The 21,028-nt window shown below is 45.3% G+C and overlaps 1 protein-coding gene across 18 annotated transcripts in view; it reads left to right on the forward strand.

The window, feature by feature from the left end:
* Positions 1-5,836: 5,836 nt before the first annotated feature.
* Positions 5,837-21,028, forward strand: part of ZNF532 (zinc finger protein 532) — a 109,141-nt gene continuing 93,949 nt past the window's right edge. The window contains exons 1-3 of one of the 18 annotated variants that reach the window (XM_087439287.1): positions 5,837-6,036; positions 8,326-8,407; positions 8,492-8,601. Coding sequence is in view for 7 of the 18 variants with exons in the window: in XM_087439281.1 (XP_087295407.1) it covers positions 8,394-8,407; positions 8,534-8,601 (82 nt within the window). In the remaining 11 variants the exon portion in view is untranslated. The other 17 variants (XM_087439281.1, XM_087439278.1, XM_014781472.2 and 14 more) reach the window with 17 other exon arrangements.

Here is a 21,028-nt window from a genome sequence, read left to right on the forward strand (position 1 = left end):
AATAAATTTATCATTAAGTTTAGCAAAAATTGTAAAGTATTTGACCATCTCTTTTTTTGTTTTTTTTTTATAATTTTATTTATTTATTTTTTCCCCCAAAGCCCCAGTAGATAGTTGTACATCACAGTTGCACATCCTTCTATTTGCTGTATGTGGGACTTGGCCTCAGCATGGCCAGAGAAGCAGTGTGCTGGTGCGTGCCCGGGGTCTGAACCCCGGGCCGCCAGTAGCGGAGCGTGTGCACTTAACCGCTAAGACACGGGGCTGGCCTGACCATCTCTTATCTCTAAATGTCATTGGGAAAAAAACCCTATAGGTGTTTAATCAATCTTGATGTTCTGAACACTTAATTTTTAAATGTCTTTCTGTGTGTGATGGCATTGGGGAGACCTCAGTGAGCCTAAGCATCATTGTCCCTGACCTCACAGGTTTCTTGTCTCATGGACAGAGAGCCAAATACACCTCAAATACCATGTGAAAAGGACAAGTTAGGGACACATGTCAGGGGCACCCATACTCAGCTTGTATGTGTGGCGGGCGGTCAGGGAAGGCTTCCAAGTGAATGACATAAATTCAGACCTAAAGATACATGGGAGTTAGTTAGAGGAAGGGGTGCAGGGAAGGGTGGGGAGAGTCTTCCAGAAAGAGGGAACAGCAGTGTGAAGACCTGACAATAAGAATAATCAGGTCTCACTCAAAGAACAAAAAGTTCAACAAGACTGGATCTTACAGTGGGAGGGGGGAGGAGCAAGGGATGTGGACAGGCAAATGGTTGAATCATGGAGAGCCTTCTAAGTCACTTTTACTGAGTTTGGACCTCATTCTAAGGACAATGGAGAGATATGGAAAGGTTTGAGCAGAGAGGCGACAAGATGATACCTTTAGAAACGTTTCTCGAGTTTTCAGTGTGGACAATGTATTGAAAGTTGGCCAGTCTGGAGAAGTGGAGACCAGTTAGTGACGAGTTCTTTTTTTTTTATTTGAGGAGGACTAGCCCTGAACTAACATCCGATGCCAATCTTCCTGTTTTTTTTTTTTTTTTTTGTGAGGATGATCGGCCCTGAGGTAACATCTGCCAATCCTCCTCTTTTTGCTGAGGAAGACTGGCTCTGGGCTAACATCCGTGCCCATCTTCCTCCACTTTATATATGGGACGCCACCACACCATGGCCTGACAAGTGGTGCGTCAGTCATGCCTGGGATCCGAACCAGTGGACCCTGGGCCACCGCAGCGAAGCACGCACACTTAACTGCTTGTGCCACCGGGCTGGCCCCAATCCTCCTCTTTTTTGCTGAGGAAGATCAGCCCTGAGCTAACATCCATGCCCATCTTCCTTCACTTTACATGGGACGCTGCCACAGCATGGCTTGACAAGCGATGCATTGGCGTGCTCTTGGGATCAGAGCCTGCGAACCCTGGGTTGCTGAAGTGGAGTGCGCGCATTTAACCGCTTGCGCCACGGGGCCAGCCCCTAGTGACCAGTTCTAAACTAAGGTGATGTGCTGAATGTTGAGTGGGGGTGATGGATATGGAAAGAAGGGATTGGAATCAACAGATACTTGGGAGTAGAATCCACAGCACATGTAGTAGATGAGAGACTGGAATCAAGGGAGATGGATCTGGTTTGGTGGGTGTCTGGATAATCTCTGGAGGTCCACCTGTGAGGGAGTGAGGAGGGCAGGATTAGGCAGAAGGAGAAGCTGACCCACAATGCTTTGGGGACTAAGGCTTCAAGCAACTTACAGGAAGCTCTAGAGCTGGGATGGACCTTCAGAATTGGCCCAAATTAAGGCAAGAAGGCCAAGCCTTTGTATCTCTACATCAGCAGTCATTGGCTGCTCCCTGGGAGGGGGTGTAACTTGGGTGAGACAGTTCCCAGGAACTGGTACAAGACAGTAGCCAAGGTCATTTGCAGGGAGGGACTCAGCTGTGAGTGGTCAGCAGCCAGTAATCTCAGCAGCTAGGGGATAGGGGTGTACACCCTGAGGAGAAGTTCTAGATAAAGCTCTACAGTATCCCCTATAATGGCAAGATATCTTATGTTGCCTTTGAGGCATGCTTACTTTTAGGTGCCTGTGGGTTGATTATCCATTTCTTAGTTCACAAATAGCTAGTTAATTTCAACTCTGGGCTATGCAAGGCATTGTGCTAACTGGTGAGGATGGTGGGGGTGTTGGGGGCGGTTGCAAAGAGGAAGATTTACATACAGGGTGCCCAGGTAGCCTCTGTACTGCAGGGGACCAATGAGATCCCTTCTTAGGTGGAACTGAGTCGCCATTTCCTGCATATTCTCTTGTCCTCCGTAAAGGATGAAGCCTGATTGCTTTTCCTTTTCTCAGACACCTTTTAGCTTTCTCTTCTTTCTCTTCCCCTCCTCTTGGACTTAGCGAGTATGAAACAAGCCCAAATATCAGTTCCTTGCAAAGAAGCCCAGACATAATGTAAAAGTTACAAAGAATTAGAAAAATCTTACAAAGTCCTCAACAGACCTGTCCTTTGGCCCTGAAGATGATTCTTGGCTGGTATCCCTACCCCATACATCTGGCTCTTTGATTCTCTAGAGTTTATAAAACTACACTTTTTCGGTCCCTACCCTTCTCTTTCCTTGGGCATGGCTGGCTTTCTAGCATTCAGGCCTCATGAGACGGTGGGAGATAAAATTAGTGGATCCCTCCAGTAGCCAGGACTTTGGAGGTCATTCAGATATTTAGGGGCCTCCGAAATAATGCCCAACTTTGAACCGTTAAATTAACTAAACAAGGAAGCCATTAGACTGAGGTAGCTCTAATAAGGTGACGGCCTATGTAAGCAAATCAAAATCTAAGCCTGTAAATCCCTCAAGGTTACAACTTTGAAAGGCTAACAGCCAATCGCAAAGCAGTCAATTAGGCTTTAAGCGATGGCCAATCAAATAATTTCTTTTCTTTGCTTCCACACCTTCTCTATGTTTTGCCCCTTGCTCCTGTAGGTGGAGCGCTCCTAACCACTTCCGATTTGGCATTGCCCTATTTGATGGATTTTTGCTCAGATAAACTCTTAAAATTTTTATTATGCCTCAGTTTATCTTTTAACAGAACACAACTCCCACCCCTTCAGGTCTCTTGAGCGAAAGACCTTTGCAGACATTTCCAAACTGTGTTTCGGAAAAGCGGACGAGGCTTTGTACAGAAAATCTATCGTGAAATCACTAATAAAGGATAAGGGGAATCCTTCCCTAGACCTCCCCTCAGTCTATTTCTGGCTGGCTAACAATAATTTAAATCTGGTTATGATTTCTTTCATGTTTTCCAAAAATACAAAAAAATTCTGATTCTATCAATATTTTGATGTTAAAAATAAGAGATGGATTTTTTTACTTTGTTGGCCACTTGTCTACAGATCTTTAAATTATACTGCTAGTGTCAAACAGTGAAATAGTTCCTTTAAAAACAAGCCAACAAATTTAACACGTTCAACTCTCGATAAATAAGCACCTAGGCCTTGCTTAGTTTTGAGCTAAAAAATGTGTAGCTCAAGTCACGGGGCTCTCAGTTTAGGAGTGGTTTGCAAGGCCTTTTGATAGTGAGATAAAGAGAAGACTTTTCTTTTTGTTTTTCTTCTCCTTTCCCTCAAGGAACACACCTTTTGTGTGCTCTGCCTAACAAAGGAATTTCCCAGTTTCATTGTGGAATTTGGAGGGAAAGTATGATGTGTAGACTGATATCTATATGCGCCTGCAAAGCTGGCTTCAAACCACAAAAGGATTAAAAAAAAAAAAAGCTGAGATTTTGCAATACACTGACTGGAGGATAATGTAAGACATTGTGAGTTAGCAATAAAAACAGCAACAACAAAATCCCAAAGGATTTGGAATTCCTTTAGTTTCTATTTGGCATAAGAATAATATGATTTCTTTGTTCTGCCCTCTCTTATCTACAGCACTCAAATAATAGTTTATTTCATTCTTGCAGTCGAGTTACTTCTATTGTTGCCCAAAGCAGAGTGGTGCCCAAGATAGCCTTACATATGTGGGATAATAGACTAAACTTTTGTATTGATTTTTTTGAAAGAGGGGTAGTGTCATTTAAAAAAAAAAATACACTAAAAACTGTTTGTTTCAATGACTTCATAGAATGGATTAAGATGGGTGCTTTGCTTTTAACTACTGGTCTACCAGGCAAAGGGGTTTCTCCAAAATCCTCTTTATAAAAATAGAACTGAGATAATTTGCAAGAAATTATTATCTTTTACTTCTGGTTGTTTATGGTTTTTAAAAGCAGATGTAATGTTATCTGTTCCCGTTTGTGCAAATGATGAATTGTGCTTTCAAACTAATTTCCTCTAGCCGAAGCTTGACCAGAACACTGGGCTTTGTACAAAGCGCTGCTCAAAAAGTATTTGGCATCATGAAGCCACGAGGCAGTTCTACAACCGAAGACTCTTTATGATAAGCAATCCAGACTTGAGTTTTGGCAGTACAATTCTTGTAACCATTCAAACACTGCCCTGCTGTGCTTTCAACTCTTTAAGAGAAGGGAATGGGGGAGGGGTAAGAGTATTTTAAGTAAACAAAGATTCCAAATCTGGGAAACCGAGTATTTACTACGGTATGTACATTATGAAATTCCGTATACTGTAATGCGTAGCGTATCAAGATTTCAGATAAGCGGGTCCTTGTATACCTTTCAAGGCACGTAATGTTTTAACATGCATATTAATGAAGGCCCACCTTCGGGAGGGGAAAAAAGGCCTCCTTTCAAATGAAATCAAGCCCAGGTACAGCTGAAACTCAACCCACAGAGTACTGGCACCGTTTTCAGGCTAAAAGAAGATGAGAGTTTCAATTTCATCATCTTGTAACCCTGATAAATGTGAGACCGTGGCTGGCAAAATTTGCAGATTACATAGGTCTTTCTAAACACGTGTAAATGTGTGTCCCAATTTATGTGCAACTCCAAACAATTTGCCGTTTGAAATTAAAGACCAACTACTCTTCTGTGAGACAATCATTCGGTTCATTTACATGAAAAGTCTTAAATAGCAGAAATGCTACTTCCAATTTACATCATACAGTGTCCCCATAACGGAGAACAATGGCTTCCTCAATGGACGTTAATGCAAAGAAGAGGCATACTGAGATTTAAAAAAAAAAAACTTTTCAGCACACTTTGCAAATATTAACCAATTAATCTAATTTAAAATACACAGAAACGCTTCCTATGCTGGGAGTTTTCACTTTGCTACTCGAGTAATATTAGTATCTTCAGAGTCCGATCAAACAAGAGTGAGCCTTTTTAAGAGGTTATGGTGACATCTATGCAGCTTCTTCCATTTTGTCCTATTTCCAGGGTAAGCACAATTAGCTTGACATGGGGTTTCTCTGTCGTTTTAAAAAACTTTCAATGGAGTGCATGTCTGTGAACCATGTAGGAACCAGGATACAGGACTGGATAAATAGCATGCCTGATGTGGTGGTAATATGTTATCTCCCTCTCGGATGAGTTAACGATTATGCACCTTTGTGGTCTTGACGAGGTTTATATATGTATCTTTTTGCGTTCTGTAGGCTATGACCACCTGCTGTATGTACAATACGTGCTTGTTACATTTTTGTACACCATCTCCCTTCTTGAATTTAAAGACCTAGCTATTACATCTTGTTTACTCAATATCATTCCTCCATTAAAAAAAAAAAAAAACCTACATGAACTGAACATGCCATGTTTCAATCTGGCCCCAGTGGCTTTTTCTCTGAAAGCAAAACGTGTGTCTTTTACACCAGGGCTTTCTCCCCACCCCAGGGGGTGTCTTCCATTCTTTTGTGGCTCAGTTTAAGGCGAAAAGGGCTCCAAACCACTAACTAAACAGAAGAGAGCCCCTTCTTCCACCTCCAGGGAGAATTTCAGATTAATTTCTCTGAAGATAGCGTGCTCTCTTCTTACTTATTTGCCACCATTACGAGGATAACAAAACACCACCTTGGCTTCAAGATCCTGGGTAGAGGCTCACGGTCTTTTTCAACCATCTTTGGCGAGGCCTTGCTTCCTTCCACTCGAGTAAGTTGCGGCTTGGGGCCATGGCAAGGACTGGGTGAGAGCCTGAAATGTCGTTGGAAAAAAAAGAAGCCCTCCCTCCATCCCCTCACCACCACCACCCCGCTCTCTGGGGCGAAGTTGCAATCCAACAGCCCCATATGGGCGAGTCTTGGCAGGGCTGCGGGGCTCCTCTTCGCTCCGCAGAGGCGGCTCCGGCCGCCCGTCCGCGCCCGCCGGCTGCGGGGCTTCGCGCTCTCGCCTCCTCGCTCCCCGGAGCCTCCCTTCCCCCTCCGGCCGCCCCCTCCCCCTCTCCCGCGCTCCCTTTTGTTCGCTCGCCGCTCGGGCCGAGCCGCCGCCGCCCGGGCCCGCACCCCCAGCCCTAGGCCCCGGCGTGGCGGGCCACCGCCGCCGCCGCCGCGCGGCCTAGAGCGCGGCGCCCGGGGAGGCGCGGGGCCCGGGCCGGGCGCACGGCGAGGCCGCGGCGGCGGCGGCGGGCGGCCCGGGGAGCCGGGAGCCCGGGCGGCGGCGGCAGCGGCGGCGGCGGCGGCGGCGAGGCCGCTCCACCGCACACGCACACACAGACCCCGGCAGCGGGAATGCAGATGACACGCCCGTAACATGGAAGCCGCCGCCGCCGCCGCCGCCGCTCCGACGACAGCAGCAGCAGCCACAGCAGCAGCAGCCGGCGGCGCCGCGCTGAACAAAGGTCATCCGAGCTGCGGCCCAGACGCCCGGGCTTGACCGCTGCGAAGGCCAACCCCGGGAAGGGGGTGGGTGTGCGCCTGGGGGCCGGGGGCGCGGGGCGCCGGGGCGAGCGAGGGGCGCAGGGCCGCGGAGGAAGGGGCGCGGGTGGGTAGGGAGAGGCGGGGGCGCCGACCCCTCGTGCCCACCCTGCGGGTTGGGGTGAGCGCGTGAGGCTCAGGCCCCTTGGCCTGACTGCAGTGGCCTGTCCCACCCTGGTCTGGGGGACTGCTGGCCTTCGCGCCCCGCCAGCTTCCTTGGGGGGGCCGAGGACCAGCCGGTTTTGCTAGGCCCCACAGGTTCAGAGGGGGGGCCACGTGAGCGCAGGAGCTCGCCTCTACCCCTGCCAGCGCGGGCCGTGCACAGAGCATTTTTTAAAGGCCTCTGTGTCCCTCTCCCACCGCCGCTTAACTTGCCCCCCCACCCCACCCCAGGCATTTCTAGCTTTCCACCCCGAGGGGAAGGGATTTGGACTGCTCCCCCCAGGTGCTTGAAAGAAGAGAAGGTTGGAGGAGGAGACTGGGGGGGTGCTGGTGGTGGTGGTGACAGGGCTGGGAGAGAGAGGAGAGGGACGGGAGGAGGGGGCTGGGTGGGGTGGGGGTGACAGGCAGAGAGGAGCCTGGTCAACAAGCCAGCACCACTCTGCTAGGAGGCCGAGGCCGGCTCCTGCAGCCGACGCATCCAGTGTGAGGAGACACATAGATTTGCTTTCTTGGGGGCTCTTTGTCAGCCACCAACACAGAGAACACACACTGACACACACGTACACAAAGATCTGAGCCGGGTTGTGGGAGGTAAGTGGGGGAATGAGAAGGAGGGGGAAACAGTGTCTGCGGTGGGCTTTGGGGTGGAGGGGAGGGGGGGATGGGCCCTGAGGGGCTCTGGGTGCTTGTGAGGTGAGCCTTTCCAAGGCTGTGCGCTTGTGTGGTGGTGGGGGGGGACACACGATGACCTTCCCTGTTCACGAAGACCTAAAAGGGAAAAGCCACCCCCAGCGAGATCCCCCCTGTGCTGATGATTTTCAGGGACTTGTTGGCAACTCAGCGAGGGTTGCCATAGCTTTTTTATGTAGGGTGACCAGAACCGGCTGAAACTGGTTTGAGGCAGATCAGCTCCTGAACACAATGCAGTCACTGAGCTACTACAGTGGGATAGCAGCTTCCTCCCTTCATGGCAGCCAAAAGCGGAGGAGCTTGCAGGAAGGTACCATCCCAACACAGTATGTGAACGCACACTTAGACACCACACAGCACTGGTACGTGACTAATGGAGCCCTAAAAGATTCTGTGTAGAGAAGATGGAAAAAAATGTGCAGGTTTGCAAGGTCTGAGATTACTTGGGCTTTTCCTGCCTTTTTCTTTTGCTTAAAGGATGGACAAGGAGCTGAGATTTATGACCCTTATTAAAGAAAACAATGTGCCTTGCTAGGGTGGGGACACTTGGTTTATGCAGTCTCTCTGTCTCTTTCTCTGTGTTTTTAAGAAAACAAAACCAAAATGAACTGATGGATTTTGTAATGATTGTTTGTTGCTGGAGAATGCTACTTTGCATGCTTTTTTTCTTTTGCAGGGTATGTTCTGTTTTGTGCTTTTCCTTTTAGAAGCTACTAAAGGGTGTTGGGGATACTTCTGACTGTTATGAAGGCCAAAAGGTAACAGTATTGTTCTAGGAAATGAGCATAAATGCATTCCAGTGATGCTGTAAGGCATACATGCTGTCTTTTTTTTCCTTGTAGGCCTGTTGACTGGGGCTGCTTTTAACTCTTTCATATTTGCAGAGAATGCAACCGTGTGACAGTAACTGAACATTGGTCCAAAGTCTTTCCAAAGGGTCAAGGTTCACAAGGTGAGATAATGATATTTTGAGCATGAATTTAAGTATTTATTTGAAGCTCCATTCAGATACAGACTGACAGTGGATTGGTACCCTGGAGGTAATATTGGGTTTGGAATGGAGAAGAAATACTCTTAATGTTATCCAAGTTTAATGGGATTAGAGTGACTTTATGATGGTATTGCTATCAAGGCGAAATCAGAATGACTTCATTAAATTGCATATGTCTAGTCATTTAGAAGAATCAGGCCTGGAAAGAAACAAGTTTAAAGAATGGTAGGCGTCAGGGCCTTGTGGAGAATGCACTGTTTTGCATAAGACTAAAGCAGTACACATGTAGCATTTTCCCAATGATTACAGGAAAAGGAAGGACTTCACCGAATAGAGGCAGCCTCGCCGCCTTTTTAGGATTTGAGGCATCTGCAGGTAGATTTCCCTTTTGTGCCTTCATCACCTTTCTTTTGCCTTGCTCTCTGTGTTGACCATGAAAGGTTTTTCAATCCGAGTCAAGTGGTGGAATGGCTTTTATTGATTTTGGGGGCTGTTGACGGTGAGTTTGCCATTGGATTATTTGTGGCATACATTTTAATGTGGAATACTAATGCGAAACCAGGAGGAAACCGGTCGTTGGGCTTCATCTGTGAAAAGATGCCAGTTAACTCAAAGCTTTACAGAGGGGATGATAGAAAATGTCGAATGCCTTAAAAGAGTGCGGTTAGATGTGAGCTGGCATTTTTGTGCACCCTCCCAAACCCTAGGCTTTAGCTGAGCAGAGAAGAAAGCAGTAATGAGTTTAGGAAAGTGAAGAACAAAGGCAGTGGGAGCTGACTGGGGAACACTAAACATTTTGCCTTGGGGTTCCTTGTGGAAAAAACAGCAACTTCCCTAAACAGGAAACCAGCAGCTCCAGAATCATCTCCAAGATTATCTCAACATCAGATAGAACTAGTTCTGTCTCCTGGTTTGGTGAAAGTACAGTCAAGAGGAGCCCATAGAAGACATGATTGAAAATAAATGTCTCCCCTGCTTTGAAGAGGGCGTTTTGTTCCTCTTTGCGTTCAGCAGAATAGAGTCTTTTCAGAAATGCCGAGGATCTTAGAATTGGTTAAGTTGTGTGCTGGCAGTTGGTGGGCAGAGTATCTGCAGTGAAGGGTGTCAAGTATGCAAGCATTTTTATTGTTAGAAATTTTTTCATATGATTGCAGAGCGTCCAGTGTGGGAAAAAACTGGCAAAAGGGGAACAAGAGTGTGGGGTTAGCTCAGAGTACTCTGTGTAGTATTTAATAGAGATAAATGTAATCTTGGACTGATACACCAGTAAATAGCTTACATGATGGAACAAAATTCTTTACAAATCACTGTGCTAAAATTGTTTTTCAGTTCGACATCATTTTTGACTGCCAGAGGTTCTGTGTCTGAGTGTGGCAGAAATCTGCTTGCAAAGCAGATCGCAGTCCATGTTGCATGATATGCTGTTCCTGCTTTTCTGGTGCCAACTAAAACTCCGATGGCTAATATGATAAACCTTAATTAGCTTAAGACAGTAAGCTGTTTTATAATTTAGTCCTTCACTCCTGTCTTTAGAAAGTCAGTGATTTTTATTTAACTTTGACAGCCAACTCCTTGCGATGGGTATTTCGTGATAATATGTTTAAAGCCCTCTCCGTAAGGCATTGCATGTCACAGAATGTTCTGGTCTACTCTCTCTGTGGTTTTTAGCTTTGTTACTCCCCCTCCCCCCAGGAGGCTCCTGGAAATAGCATTTGTTTTGCATTTAGGCCAGTCTTTTCAGCTGCAAATGCTGTTTGAGGTTGGAGAGCTGGTTCTCTAGGGTAGGAATCGGAAGCTCATCTTGGGTTGAGGTCTGTCTCAGGTGGCAGTCTCCTGCTGAGGTGTAAGAATGTAGCAGGCCCAGGTCTCCGGGAGAGGAGCGGAGAGTTTTCTGGGCTTGGGAATAGAGTGTGGAGAGTAAGCAACAGCATTCTCTCTCCTGGAAGAGCCAGGAGGGAACAGGCTGTCATCCACACTTGGGGCCGGGGCCTGTGCGTTGCTGCCGCTGCCACTGTCACTGTGGGCAGCCACACCTGGAGCCCGGAGCCCAGCGCCTGGTTGGGATTGCCTGCAGCAGTCTTCAAGGAGGACGGGCAGGCCGTCTCCTCTGGAGGAGGACTGTGTAGGTTTGACTGACGAGGGTACACTGGAAAGAAAGTGTCACCGGGTGTTGAACCTTTGCTTGTTTTTATCATTTGCCTACTTAGAATCATTTTTTCCATGTCAAAGAACATTGGAGCCGAGGCTGTTAGAACTCTCTGCCTCCAGGTTCAGGAGGACTTTTGCTCTCTTGTTTTTTTTTCACTTTTCTCACAAAGAGATTCCTTGCTTTCACCCACCTTGACACCTTTTTAAGGGAGGGTCTAGGAATGAGGCAGCCAACCTGTAAATGGAATTTTCTGCTTACACCTTTGACTAGGATGAGTTAGAATTTTAGGATTTGTAGTCTTTCATCCCACTTTATTTCTTCCCTTGCAATGCTTTCTGGGGCTTTGCCGTGGGGTTAAGTCTGTCTTCCGTTGGTTTTGAATAATCTTTCCTGTATCCTTGGTGGAACTCCATCTAGCTGTTCACAGCTGGAGCAGGGGTTGCCCTGATGTGGAACCTCACAAAGGTTGCCAACACAGGGGAAACAAAGTATCTGGAAAAGATTTGGGGTGCTCCGTCTCTTCCTAATCAATACCGTACAATAACAACAAAACAGTAACAGCCACAGTTACACATTAAGGAAATCCATACCTTTGTGTTAATTTTATTTAGGGAATGATCTTTAACCAAGTCATGATTAAATAATTAACTTTTTTTAATTTTTAGATTTACAAACAGTAAAATTTACTCTGTACTGTATTTCTGTGGGATTTGACAAATGTATTGCACTGTGTATCCACCACCACTGTTGATAGTTCCATCATCTCAAAAACTTTCCTCCTGCTCTCTCTGTAGTGAGACTCTTTTCCCCACCCCAACCCCCTGGCAGCCGCTGATTTGTTCTGTCCTTATATTTGGTCTTTTCCAGAATGTTATACAAATGGCTTCTTTCACTTAGCAAAGTGCATTTGAGATTCATCCATATTTTTGTGTGTATCCGTACTTGGTTCTTTTTTATGGCCAAGTTGAAGACTACTATGCGGATGTACCACAGTTTGTTTATCCGTTCACTGGCTGAAGGACGTTAGGGTTGTTTCCAGTTTTTGGTGATTGTTAATAAAAGTTGCTATAAACATTTGCATACAGGTTTTTGTCTGAACATAACTTTTTATGTCTCTGGTAAATACTTAGGAGTGGGATGTGTGGGTCATATGGTAAGTATGTAAGAATTAGAAGTTTGAATGAAAATAAATTCAGCTCGTCATAGCTCACAAAAAAGATCTAGCCTTGTCAGCTGCAGTTAGACTTGCCAAATAAGAGATTGTAGCGAACATTGTCTGAAGACACATGGGAGATGATCGTGATAATAGACTACTCACTAACGGGATGACATGCTTTATAACCCAGAACTAATCGGAATTAGCCAAAAGTGGAAACAAAACTACAAGTGGTAAAATAACCTTTATTTCTTACAGCAGTTATTTTTACTCTCTCTAGGAACGTTTGGCAGTTTAATTTTTACATTTATCTTCAGGTTCAGTAAAACACCAAACAATAATAGAATCAAAATTTTGGAAAGTGGTACCAAAGATCTCTGTTGGTCTTAGTTGCGTAAACAACTTATTATTAATTATAATTTGTCTGATTTATTGACTGCCAAAATATTGGTGGTGTTTTAATATTTGAAATTATTATTCAGCCTTTATGTCTTTTAAGGAAGTGAAAATATTTCAGCAATATCAAAGCAATGAAGTAGGGAGATTTTGGAAGCAGATTTTTTTTAGAGGATAAAATACTAAAATAACATTCAGGATTGGGAAGAACAAATAGACCAAGGTTATGGTGACGAAGAGGGAGGGGAGCCTGAGAAGTGGGAAGTGATGTTAATTTGGGGATTATTTCATCCATTTAACAGATACTGAAGTTTACTAAGCACCAGACATTGTGCTGGGCACTGGGAGTACTGAGGGAAAAGGAATCCAGAGAGAACAATCTAGAGGGAAGTAGCCTACAGATGCTATGATAGGAATGTCAATGGGCCATCTAATGCCAAGTGTTGGGGGAGGAGCCCTTGAAGAGGTGGCTTCTGAGCTGAACTGTGAAAAACCAGTAAGAATATGTAAGGCAGGCAAAGACTTGGGGGAAGAGATGAGAGTAATGGAGCAGCTTATGGAAAGTCACTGAGAAAGCTTGCTGTTGCAAGTAGGGATGGGAGAGAGGGATGTGGAAGAATAGGAGATGAAGCTAGGAGGCCATCAAAGACAGACTTCTGAAGGTCTTTCTGTACTGTCCATTTGAGTGTGGACCTGTGTAGGCAGTATAGGCAGAAAGACTTACTTTTAATGACAAAGATCCTGGGGCAGTACCATGAGGATGGAAATGAGGCTGTTTGGGCTGGAGGCAGGGAGTTCAAATGAGGGGACCAATGCAGCAATCCGGTAGAGAAGAGGAGGGCTTGATCCAAGGCATTGCAGTGGGGATGGAGTGGTAGGTGGTGGCTGCTTCAGGGGGCGGGTGTGTGTGTGATGGTGCCCTATTAGCTATGGGGGATGATGGAGAGGGAGGAGCAGAGGATGCCTCCAAGGTTGGTCACTGAGGTTACTTGCCGCTGGTTGTTCCTGTCTGTGAGATACTGAGTTCAGAAGGCAGAACAGATTCCGAGGTGGAGGTGGAGGGGCTTGATGCAGTGAGTCAAATTTGGGTTGAGTTGTCCGTGGAGGTGTCCTTCGGCTCCTGCCTCTGTTTGGGTGAGAGGCCTGGATTGGGAGGAATTAGCATAGAACAGAGAGGATAGAAGAAAATTGTAAAAATGGTTGAGTTTGGGATCCCATAAGATAGTGGTTTATGTAGTAAAAACTATAAATGCAAGAGGGTGCTGAAGAAATAAGGAAAGTTGGATGGATACACGCTTCAGAAAGTTGGGTGGCAAGACATTTCCAGAAAGGCAGAAAACGATGTTAGTAGCTAACACCTGCAGAAACTGCACTCCATCATGGTGGGCATTTCCAGATATTTAATACTGAAACAATGAGATGAGCTGTATCTGTTATCCCCATGGTGCAGGTGGCAACTGAGATCAAGATCCTGGCCAAGGTCTGTCAGCTCATAAATGGTAGTAGAAGCAGAATTTGAAGGCTGCTCCTCACCACTGGGCTATTCTGCCTTGAGGGAGCACAATTGTTGGACAAGGGGTAGTCATGGAAGGTGTGTAAGGGTGTGGAGGAGCCTGAGAGAGGCCACAAGTAAGTAGGTGCTACCACAAGTAGGTGATAGACAGCAAGGCCCTGATGATGTTCAGGTTAGAAGAAGCAGTTGAAAACAGTGGAGATGAGAATACGTAATGGACGCGTTTGAGACACAGTAAAGGGCTCTTGTAATTAGCCAGGTTGTCCTGACTTGAGTCATCATGGAGAGAGGAGAATCTGTATCTACACCAGAGACGGTGCTAGAAATAGCATGTTGAAAAGACTTAAACATTTTTACTGGGCACTTGGCTGAGGATACAAATTGGAAGGGAGCAGGAACAAAGAGATGTCTTTGTTTTATTTATTCTTTAAAAAGGATGGGAAAATCAAAGTACGTTGAAAGTCGTGTTGAGAAAAATCTCTTGTTCCAACAATAAATAAACAGTTTAAAGAATTCTTTGAATCCTCTTCTATGGACAGGAAGTTCTAATTTCTGCCTGTTTTAGGATGAGGGGGGGAGAGCAGATTCTGCTTAATCTAAGTCTGGAGACGGAAGTAATTTTTAGACAAACTCAGAATGCCCTTTTTAGCTGTCTCAAGGATTCCCTATTAAGTAGCCTCTGGTCGTTGGTTGTTAGGGCCTGAAAATGCAGGTTTTGTACTGTTTTGTTTTCAGTCAGATATTATTACAACTTTAGATAATTAGAGATGCCGGACATTCTGAAGGATTCATAGAGACCGAAGGATAAAATCAAGGTGTTGTAATTTTTGAGTGCTTTCTCAACTCAGCCTTTTATTTTTGGGACATGTACTCCTGCTTTCCAAAGGCTGACTCATGGGTCTAGTACTGTGTATTGATTTTGATAATTTTCTTGTGTGAGGAACAAATTCTTTCTAGGGATCTGAATAATAATAACTGTTGAAAAACTTATTAGGTTAGAAAATTCAAAGCCCAGTGTTTTTATAAAAAATGATCACCTAGCTGGAAATACTTCACATATTTATGGTTGTCTCCTCATTTTCTACAGTGAGCCCAAAATGGCGGGGAGGGGTCAGCAGGAAGTTAATAGCAGGTTTGAAACTAGAACCCAGCACTCCGGACTCCTAGTCTACTACTGTGTCCATCATTATGTTCTCTCTGCCTTCCAAAATTTATCCATAAGTGTTTTTTTTTTTGTGAGGAAGATCAGCCCTGAGCTCACATCCATGCTAATCCTCTTTTTGCTGAGCTAGCATCTATTGCCAATCCTCCTCCTTTTTTTTTTTCCCCAAAGGCCCCAGTAGATAGTTGCACATCCTTCTGGTTGCTGTATGTGGGACGTGGCCTCAGTGTGGCCGGAGAAGCGGTGCGTTGGTGCGCGCCCAAGATCCGAACCCAGGCCGCCAGCAGCGGAGCGCAGGCACTTAACCACTAAGCCGCTGGGCGGGCCTCTATCTATGAGTGTTTTGATGCTGTATAAGCCAGCTCATATTTGTAGTCCTTATATCACGTGAACCTGAAAACATGAGTTATTCCAATTAAGCCTCACACAGGTACTCACTGATAAGCTGGTCCTTAACGGTTTTGCTGACTTAACATAGCAAGAGTGGGAGAGGTAGTTTGAGGTCTCGAGCTTGCGTACGGATTATGCCTAGTGTTCTAGTTAAATCTAGGTGGTTAGGCCATGGAGCTTTTTACTTGCCTTTGCCTAGCTCTCAATGATATAAACCTGTGTCCTGCCAAGGACTAGCTGTGGGACCTTGAGCAAGTCACTGAAATTCTGAGCTATACTTTCTTGAGGGTTGTTAGGAAGATTAAATGCATATCAAGTGCTTAGCAGAGTGCCTGGTACATGGTAAGTACTCCCTAAAGGCTTAGCTATCCTGTTCCTTAGCCTTCCTGTTTTAGGGGAAGGGCCTTTGCCCTAACATTTCTTTTTTCTGTCTTGGAGGGTGTTGTTTCTCGTGTCCTACCTTTCACCTCATTTATAAGTAGATTTTTTTTTTTTTTTGGCCATGAGAACATACACAATGAGTGTCTCCTGCAGGTCTTCCATTACAGCTGCCTTGCATCTGGTTAAAAGTGGGTGAAATGTAGGCACGCGGAGTGCGCTTGTTCCTACTTGGCTGTACTTTCATTTGTAGTTGGAAAATCTTGGACAAATTTGTAGTTATAATCTTGTGCTTTAACTGTCTTTTCTCCTAGAAAAATTCAGCCCAATCAGTGAGTGGCTATAGTCTAGATTATCTGTCTCTTGGTGTAATGCATGTTGACCAGAGTTTTAAAAACAAACAAACCTTGATTGTGAAAATATGGCAGGTTAGCTAAAGCCTCTGTTCTGTCCCTCTCCTCTGGCCCTTTGCTTCCCACACTTGCTTGACTGTGACCAGCTAGTTGTACCTTGCACACTGGGATTTGGTGCTGATACAAGATTGAGTGGAGAAGGGATCCAGGGGATCTTTGTCCCGAACTGCTCTGTCCGGTATGGTTGGCACCAGCCATGTATGGCTGTTGAGTACTTAACAGTGTGGTTACTCCCGAGATGAGCTGTAAGCATAAAATACACACCGGGTTTTGAAGATTTGCACACACACACACACACACACACACACACACAAAGGATATAAAATATCTCATTAATGTTTTTTTATATTGATTACATGTTGAAATGATATATTTTGGATATTTTGGTTAAATACCGTTTAGTAAAATATATTTCATCCTTCCCCCCCTTTTTTTTTTTACTTTTTTAAATATGGCTACAAAAAATTTAAAACTCTAGACGTGGTTTTCATTCCGTTTCTGTTGGACAGTGCTGGTCTGGGATGTTGGATGGACATCTAAATAAATTCAGCAGTGAAGTTTCTCTGGTGCCCTGTGGTATTCCTGTCTGTTGATACTGAGCCCCTCCTTTGGTTGGGAAGATAGTGTAAGAACTGTGTTAGGCTCTCCTTTTTAGAGAATCTCATTCTCCCCTAGTTGGGAACCTTTTTTCTCTCCTGGGTGTTCCTAAGTCATCTCTGGATTGCAGGGTATAGACAGCCATGCTGGGCTGGTGTCTGCTGCAGAATGGAAAGGGAACCAGTATTGATTGCAAACTTATGGTGCACTAGATGCTTTACGCTTGCTGTCCCCTGTGAGGTATAGTTAACACCCCCAGTGAGACTCGGAGAAGTGAGGTGACTGGCCGAGGATTGCACCACTCGTGAGTGACTGACCCTGGGTTTGGACCAGGGTCTGGCTGGCTTTAAAGTTGTCCCCTGATTCCACTGCTCCATACTGCTTTTCCCAAGTAACGGCTCCTGCTTGTTGCTGGTGTCCTGTCCTGTTGCCCAGAGTCCTGCAACTGGTCTTGGGTGCCCCTGTTGTCAGAAGGCACTTCTCACACTTAAGTTTGCATACAAATCATCTAGGGGATCTTGTTAAAATGCAGACAACCATTCATTAGGGCTAGACCCAAGATTCTGCATTTCTAACAAGCTCCCAGGTGACGGTCATCTGCTGGTCCATGGACCACACTTTGAGTAGCAAGGGTCTCTACTGTTTCCCTTGGTTTTGGACCTGCTTCCTCTGCTTCCTAAGTGATCTGATTCTCCAAGCCTTGTCCGAGTCTACAGGGACTCACCCCCTGGCTTTGCATGTGATGCCAGTGAGTGCAAATGGGGTCAGAATTGGTCTTTGGTCACAGTTCTGGCATGAACACTGATTTCTGGGTACACCGGATCCTCAGTTTATTCCTGTTCCTGCATTACTCCAGCTTTATTATCTTGACACCTTGATACCTGTGGTCTGATAAGACAAGATAATTCTAATACTGAGATTAGATCCAGGAGGTATATGGCACAGGTACCCATTGTAAGTCATTGTCGTGAAGACTGTCAGGCTTTAAATCATCATTTAAGAGTGACTGTGCCATGTTTGGTTCAGGGATTCAGTATCTAATGAGAGTCGAGAACGCAGAGCTGATAGCTGCCACCATTTCTGCCTCCATGCCTGACAAGGAATCGGGGTGACCTGTGACTTTTCCTTAGAGTAGGAGTTCTGATGAGCACCTCACAGAGCAGAATTGAAGAATGGCTAGTCAACACCACGTGCTTCTCCAGCACGTAAGGAAGACAACCACCTGTAGTCTCTGGATCCAGATGTCTTGGGGAAGGTCACCCTGGGGTCTGGGTCAAAGGAGAAGTTGAGTTTCCGGAGGGAGTTTGGTGTATGTGTTTGAACTGTAAGAGACTGGGCAAAAAAGTTGTTAGTGTGTTTTTAATGTGGGAATGAACATTGATTAAATAAGCTGAAAGGATAAAATGATGTGTGTCACATGAGACAGTTTACCATCCCCATCTTTCCACAAGAAAGCACCATTTCATAGAAATCTTAGTTGAATTTTAGATCTTATTGGACACTGGACACTGAGAGTTCTGTAATATATGAATCCAGCATGTTGAATATTAATTGTCAGTTAAATCCGTCAGCTCCCTGTTTTGCGCAGCATCCTGTGCCTGGCATGGTGAGAATGTCTGCCCTGTGCCTGTGATTGTGGCTGCTCTGGAGTTATAGATTGCTGGAAGGGGGGTGGGGTTGGGGGAATAGGGACAAGGCTGGGCGTTCAGGACGCGCAAGGCCGTGGGGCCAGCCCTAGTGAACAGGGTTGGAGTTGTGGAAGTTAATCTGAGTTGGAGGTGAGTTCAGAGTGTAGTGGGGTAGTAAGTCAGAAGCTTTACTGGAGCATGCCAAGAGTCAGGGTAAGTTAGGAGTCAAAGACTTGGCGGATAGACATGTGGAGAGGGTAGAGCAAAGACAATGGTCACAAGTCTAGTGAACTAGGCAAGAGGCAGAACAAATGGATGTGTGAAAGTACGGGACAGCAGGAATCGATCGATGGGAACGGTTTGTGTGCTCATAAGAGAGTCCTACGGAAGGGTTGTGGAGAGAGTGAGTGAAGAGGTGAGTGAGTGAGGACAGTGTGAGATACCAGTGCCAGTGGTCACTGGAGACCTGAATCAGAACCAACCTTCCGTGGCAGCCTTCATGGGGGTGGTGGCTGAGGACACCTGTTACTCAGGTGGCTGAGTGAAGAGTATGGATTGGGAGAAGCAGTAGCTCCTTGTAAGCCAGATTCACATGGGAAGGCGTTAAAACACTAGATTGTTTGGTATTTGCATGGCTTTATGGGACACAAGAGCAAGACATAGCTGTTCAAACTAACACCAAAAGAAAGGGAGCTGATTACAAGGCCATGGCTGCTGCCAGGAGGACTGGCAACCAGGAGCTCAGACGACATGTTGTGCTAAGCTTACTCTGCACTCTGTTCAGGGCCGCGTCTTCGGTTGTCTCTTTGTGCCTCTCCCTTGGTAGAACTGCATTCTCCTTCCTGTGCCCGTGGCTAATGTGGCTGCCCCACAGCCCCTATTCTTCCGTGTCCTCATTTATATACTGGTGGACATCGCCTGTATTCTTCAGTCCTACATCCAGTTCTCAAGACCAAAAATCGAACTGGTCCTGGTCTAATCAGCTGTGGCTTGGAGGGCAGGGTTACTGCTGACCCTAAATGGGTGACAGTAGTTTTCAGTGGGTTTGTGAAACATCCCCCAAGGGGCCTACTGCAATAGGTCATAAAGGCAAATCCCATACAGCGTTAGCTATCTCTAGTGTCTAGTTAAGGCATTCCTTGTTTTACAACGTGATGCTTTTTAGAGAATGTCATTGTAGGAGCAAAATCTGGTGGCTGCCTTGTTCAGACATCAGCAGAACCATTGAGTGAATGAGTAAAGGCAACGAGAAATGAGCTATGTGTGTTTACTAGCTAAGTTTAACAAGCTGTAGGCAAAAAGGAGGCAATGAGAGGAGGGGCTGCCTTTTTGTAGAGTGTGCTCTTGTTCATATATGAAAATGACATTGCTGATCAACTGCTGGTTTTTTCAGTGGTAGGGATAGATTTTCATCCCATCTTTCATCTCTTCTCCTGTAGCCTAGAGCACAGAGTTGCTATATGACTACAGTGTTTTGGGAGTGCAGTCTGTAGCTTTGCCTTAATTCATTATGTCGGAAAATAACTTACCCATAAGTGAATTGAATTTGTGTCCTTAATTTTTAGCACTATTTTCTGACATGCTCACTTGGATTCTAAGAGTAGAAGTGGGAGGAAGAATACAAAAAAGGAAAGATTGGATCCAAGTAGAGGTTCTGATAAAGATAAATTTTGGGTGGAATTGTGAAAAAGGAGAGGGATAGAGTTTGACAAAAAGGGAAGGATGTTCCAAGGAGGGAAATGATGGGAAAACTTAACACTTGGCACGAGAAGAAAATGTGTGCAGAGGATGCTGAGCATAGCTTTCTGGGTAGGACAGGGATTTTTAGCCAGGAAATGATGAAAAAAGAGACCCAAGGAAGATTAGCTAAAGGTTGACTTGGTCACCGTGGGAAAGTGCAGCTGAGGAAACTGTGTCTATTTGAAGTCACTTTTGGGTTTCTGAGTGGTTAGGCCTCATAGCAGCCCTGACAAGTGGGTGGCCTTAACCCATTTTATGCTTGAGGAACTTGAGACTCCGAGAGATGAACAGATATGCCTAGGCTTATGAATTTATGAGCAAATAAGTTGCCAGTCAGTGTTGGAGCTGGCATTCATAGCTGGGTCTCTCTGACCTGAAGTCTATACCCTTTCTATTCTTCAGTATACTAGCCAAGGTGTGTGAGCTCTTTTGAGTTAGAAATGGAACCGTTTCTCTATTTTCTATTTACCCAAAATCACAAAAACAATTTGTTTAGCTTTCAGTATTTGCTCCATACATGCATAGCAAATGGTGAATGTCTGAGTAATGCACTGGACTGGGAGACTGGAGGTAGGAAATTTGGCCAAATGGCTGGAGGAATTGTTCAAGCCTAATGTTTAGGGTCTGTCACGGGTACGTACATGTATATTTGAAGCCTCTCATAGGTAGGTAGGTATGTGTGTGTATGCATGTTTATGTATGTATATTTGGGGCCCCTCATAGGTATATTTCCGTTTGGCAAAATGCAAGTCTGGTTTATGTGGCCAATGTTAATTTGGGGAATAGTTTAGCACTTGAGTAATAATAATTAGGCCTTAATGGTTTTGATTTAGATGACTCAGAATTAAACAATTTTTCTGTTCCTC

This window comes from Ceratotherium simum, chromosome 14 (genome assembly GCF_057802395.1).
Source record: "Ceratotherium simum simum isolate JZ-2026a chromosome 14, ASM5780239v1, whole genome shotgun sequence".
NCBI lineage: Eukaryota > Metazoa > Chordata > Mammalia > Perissodactyla > Rhinocerotidae > Ceratotherium > Ceratotherium simum.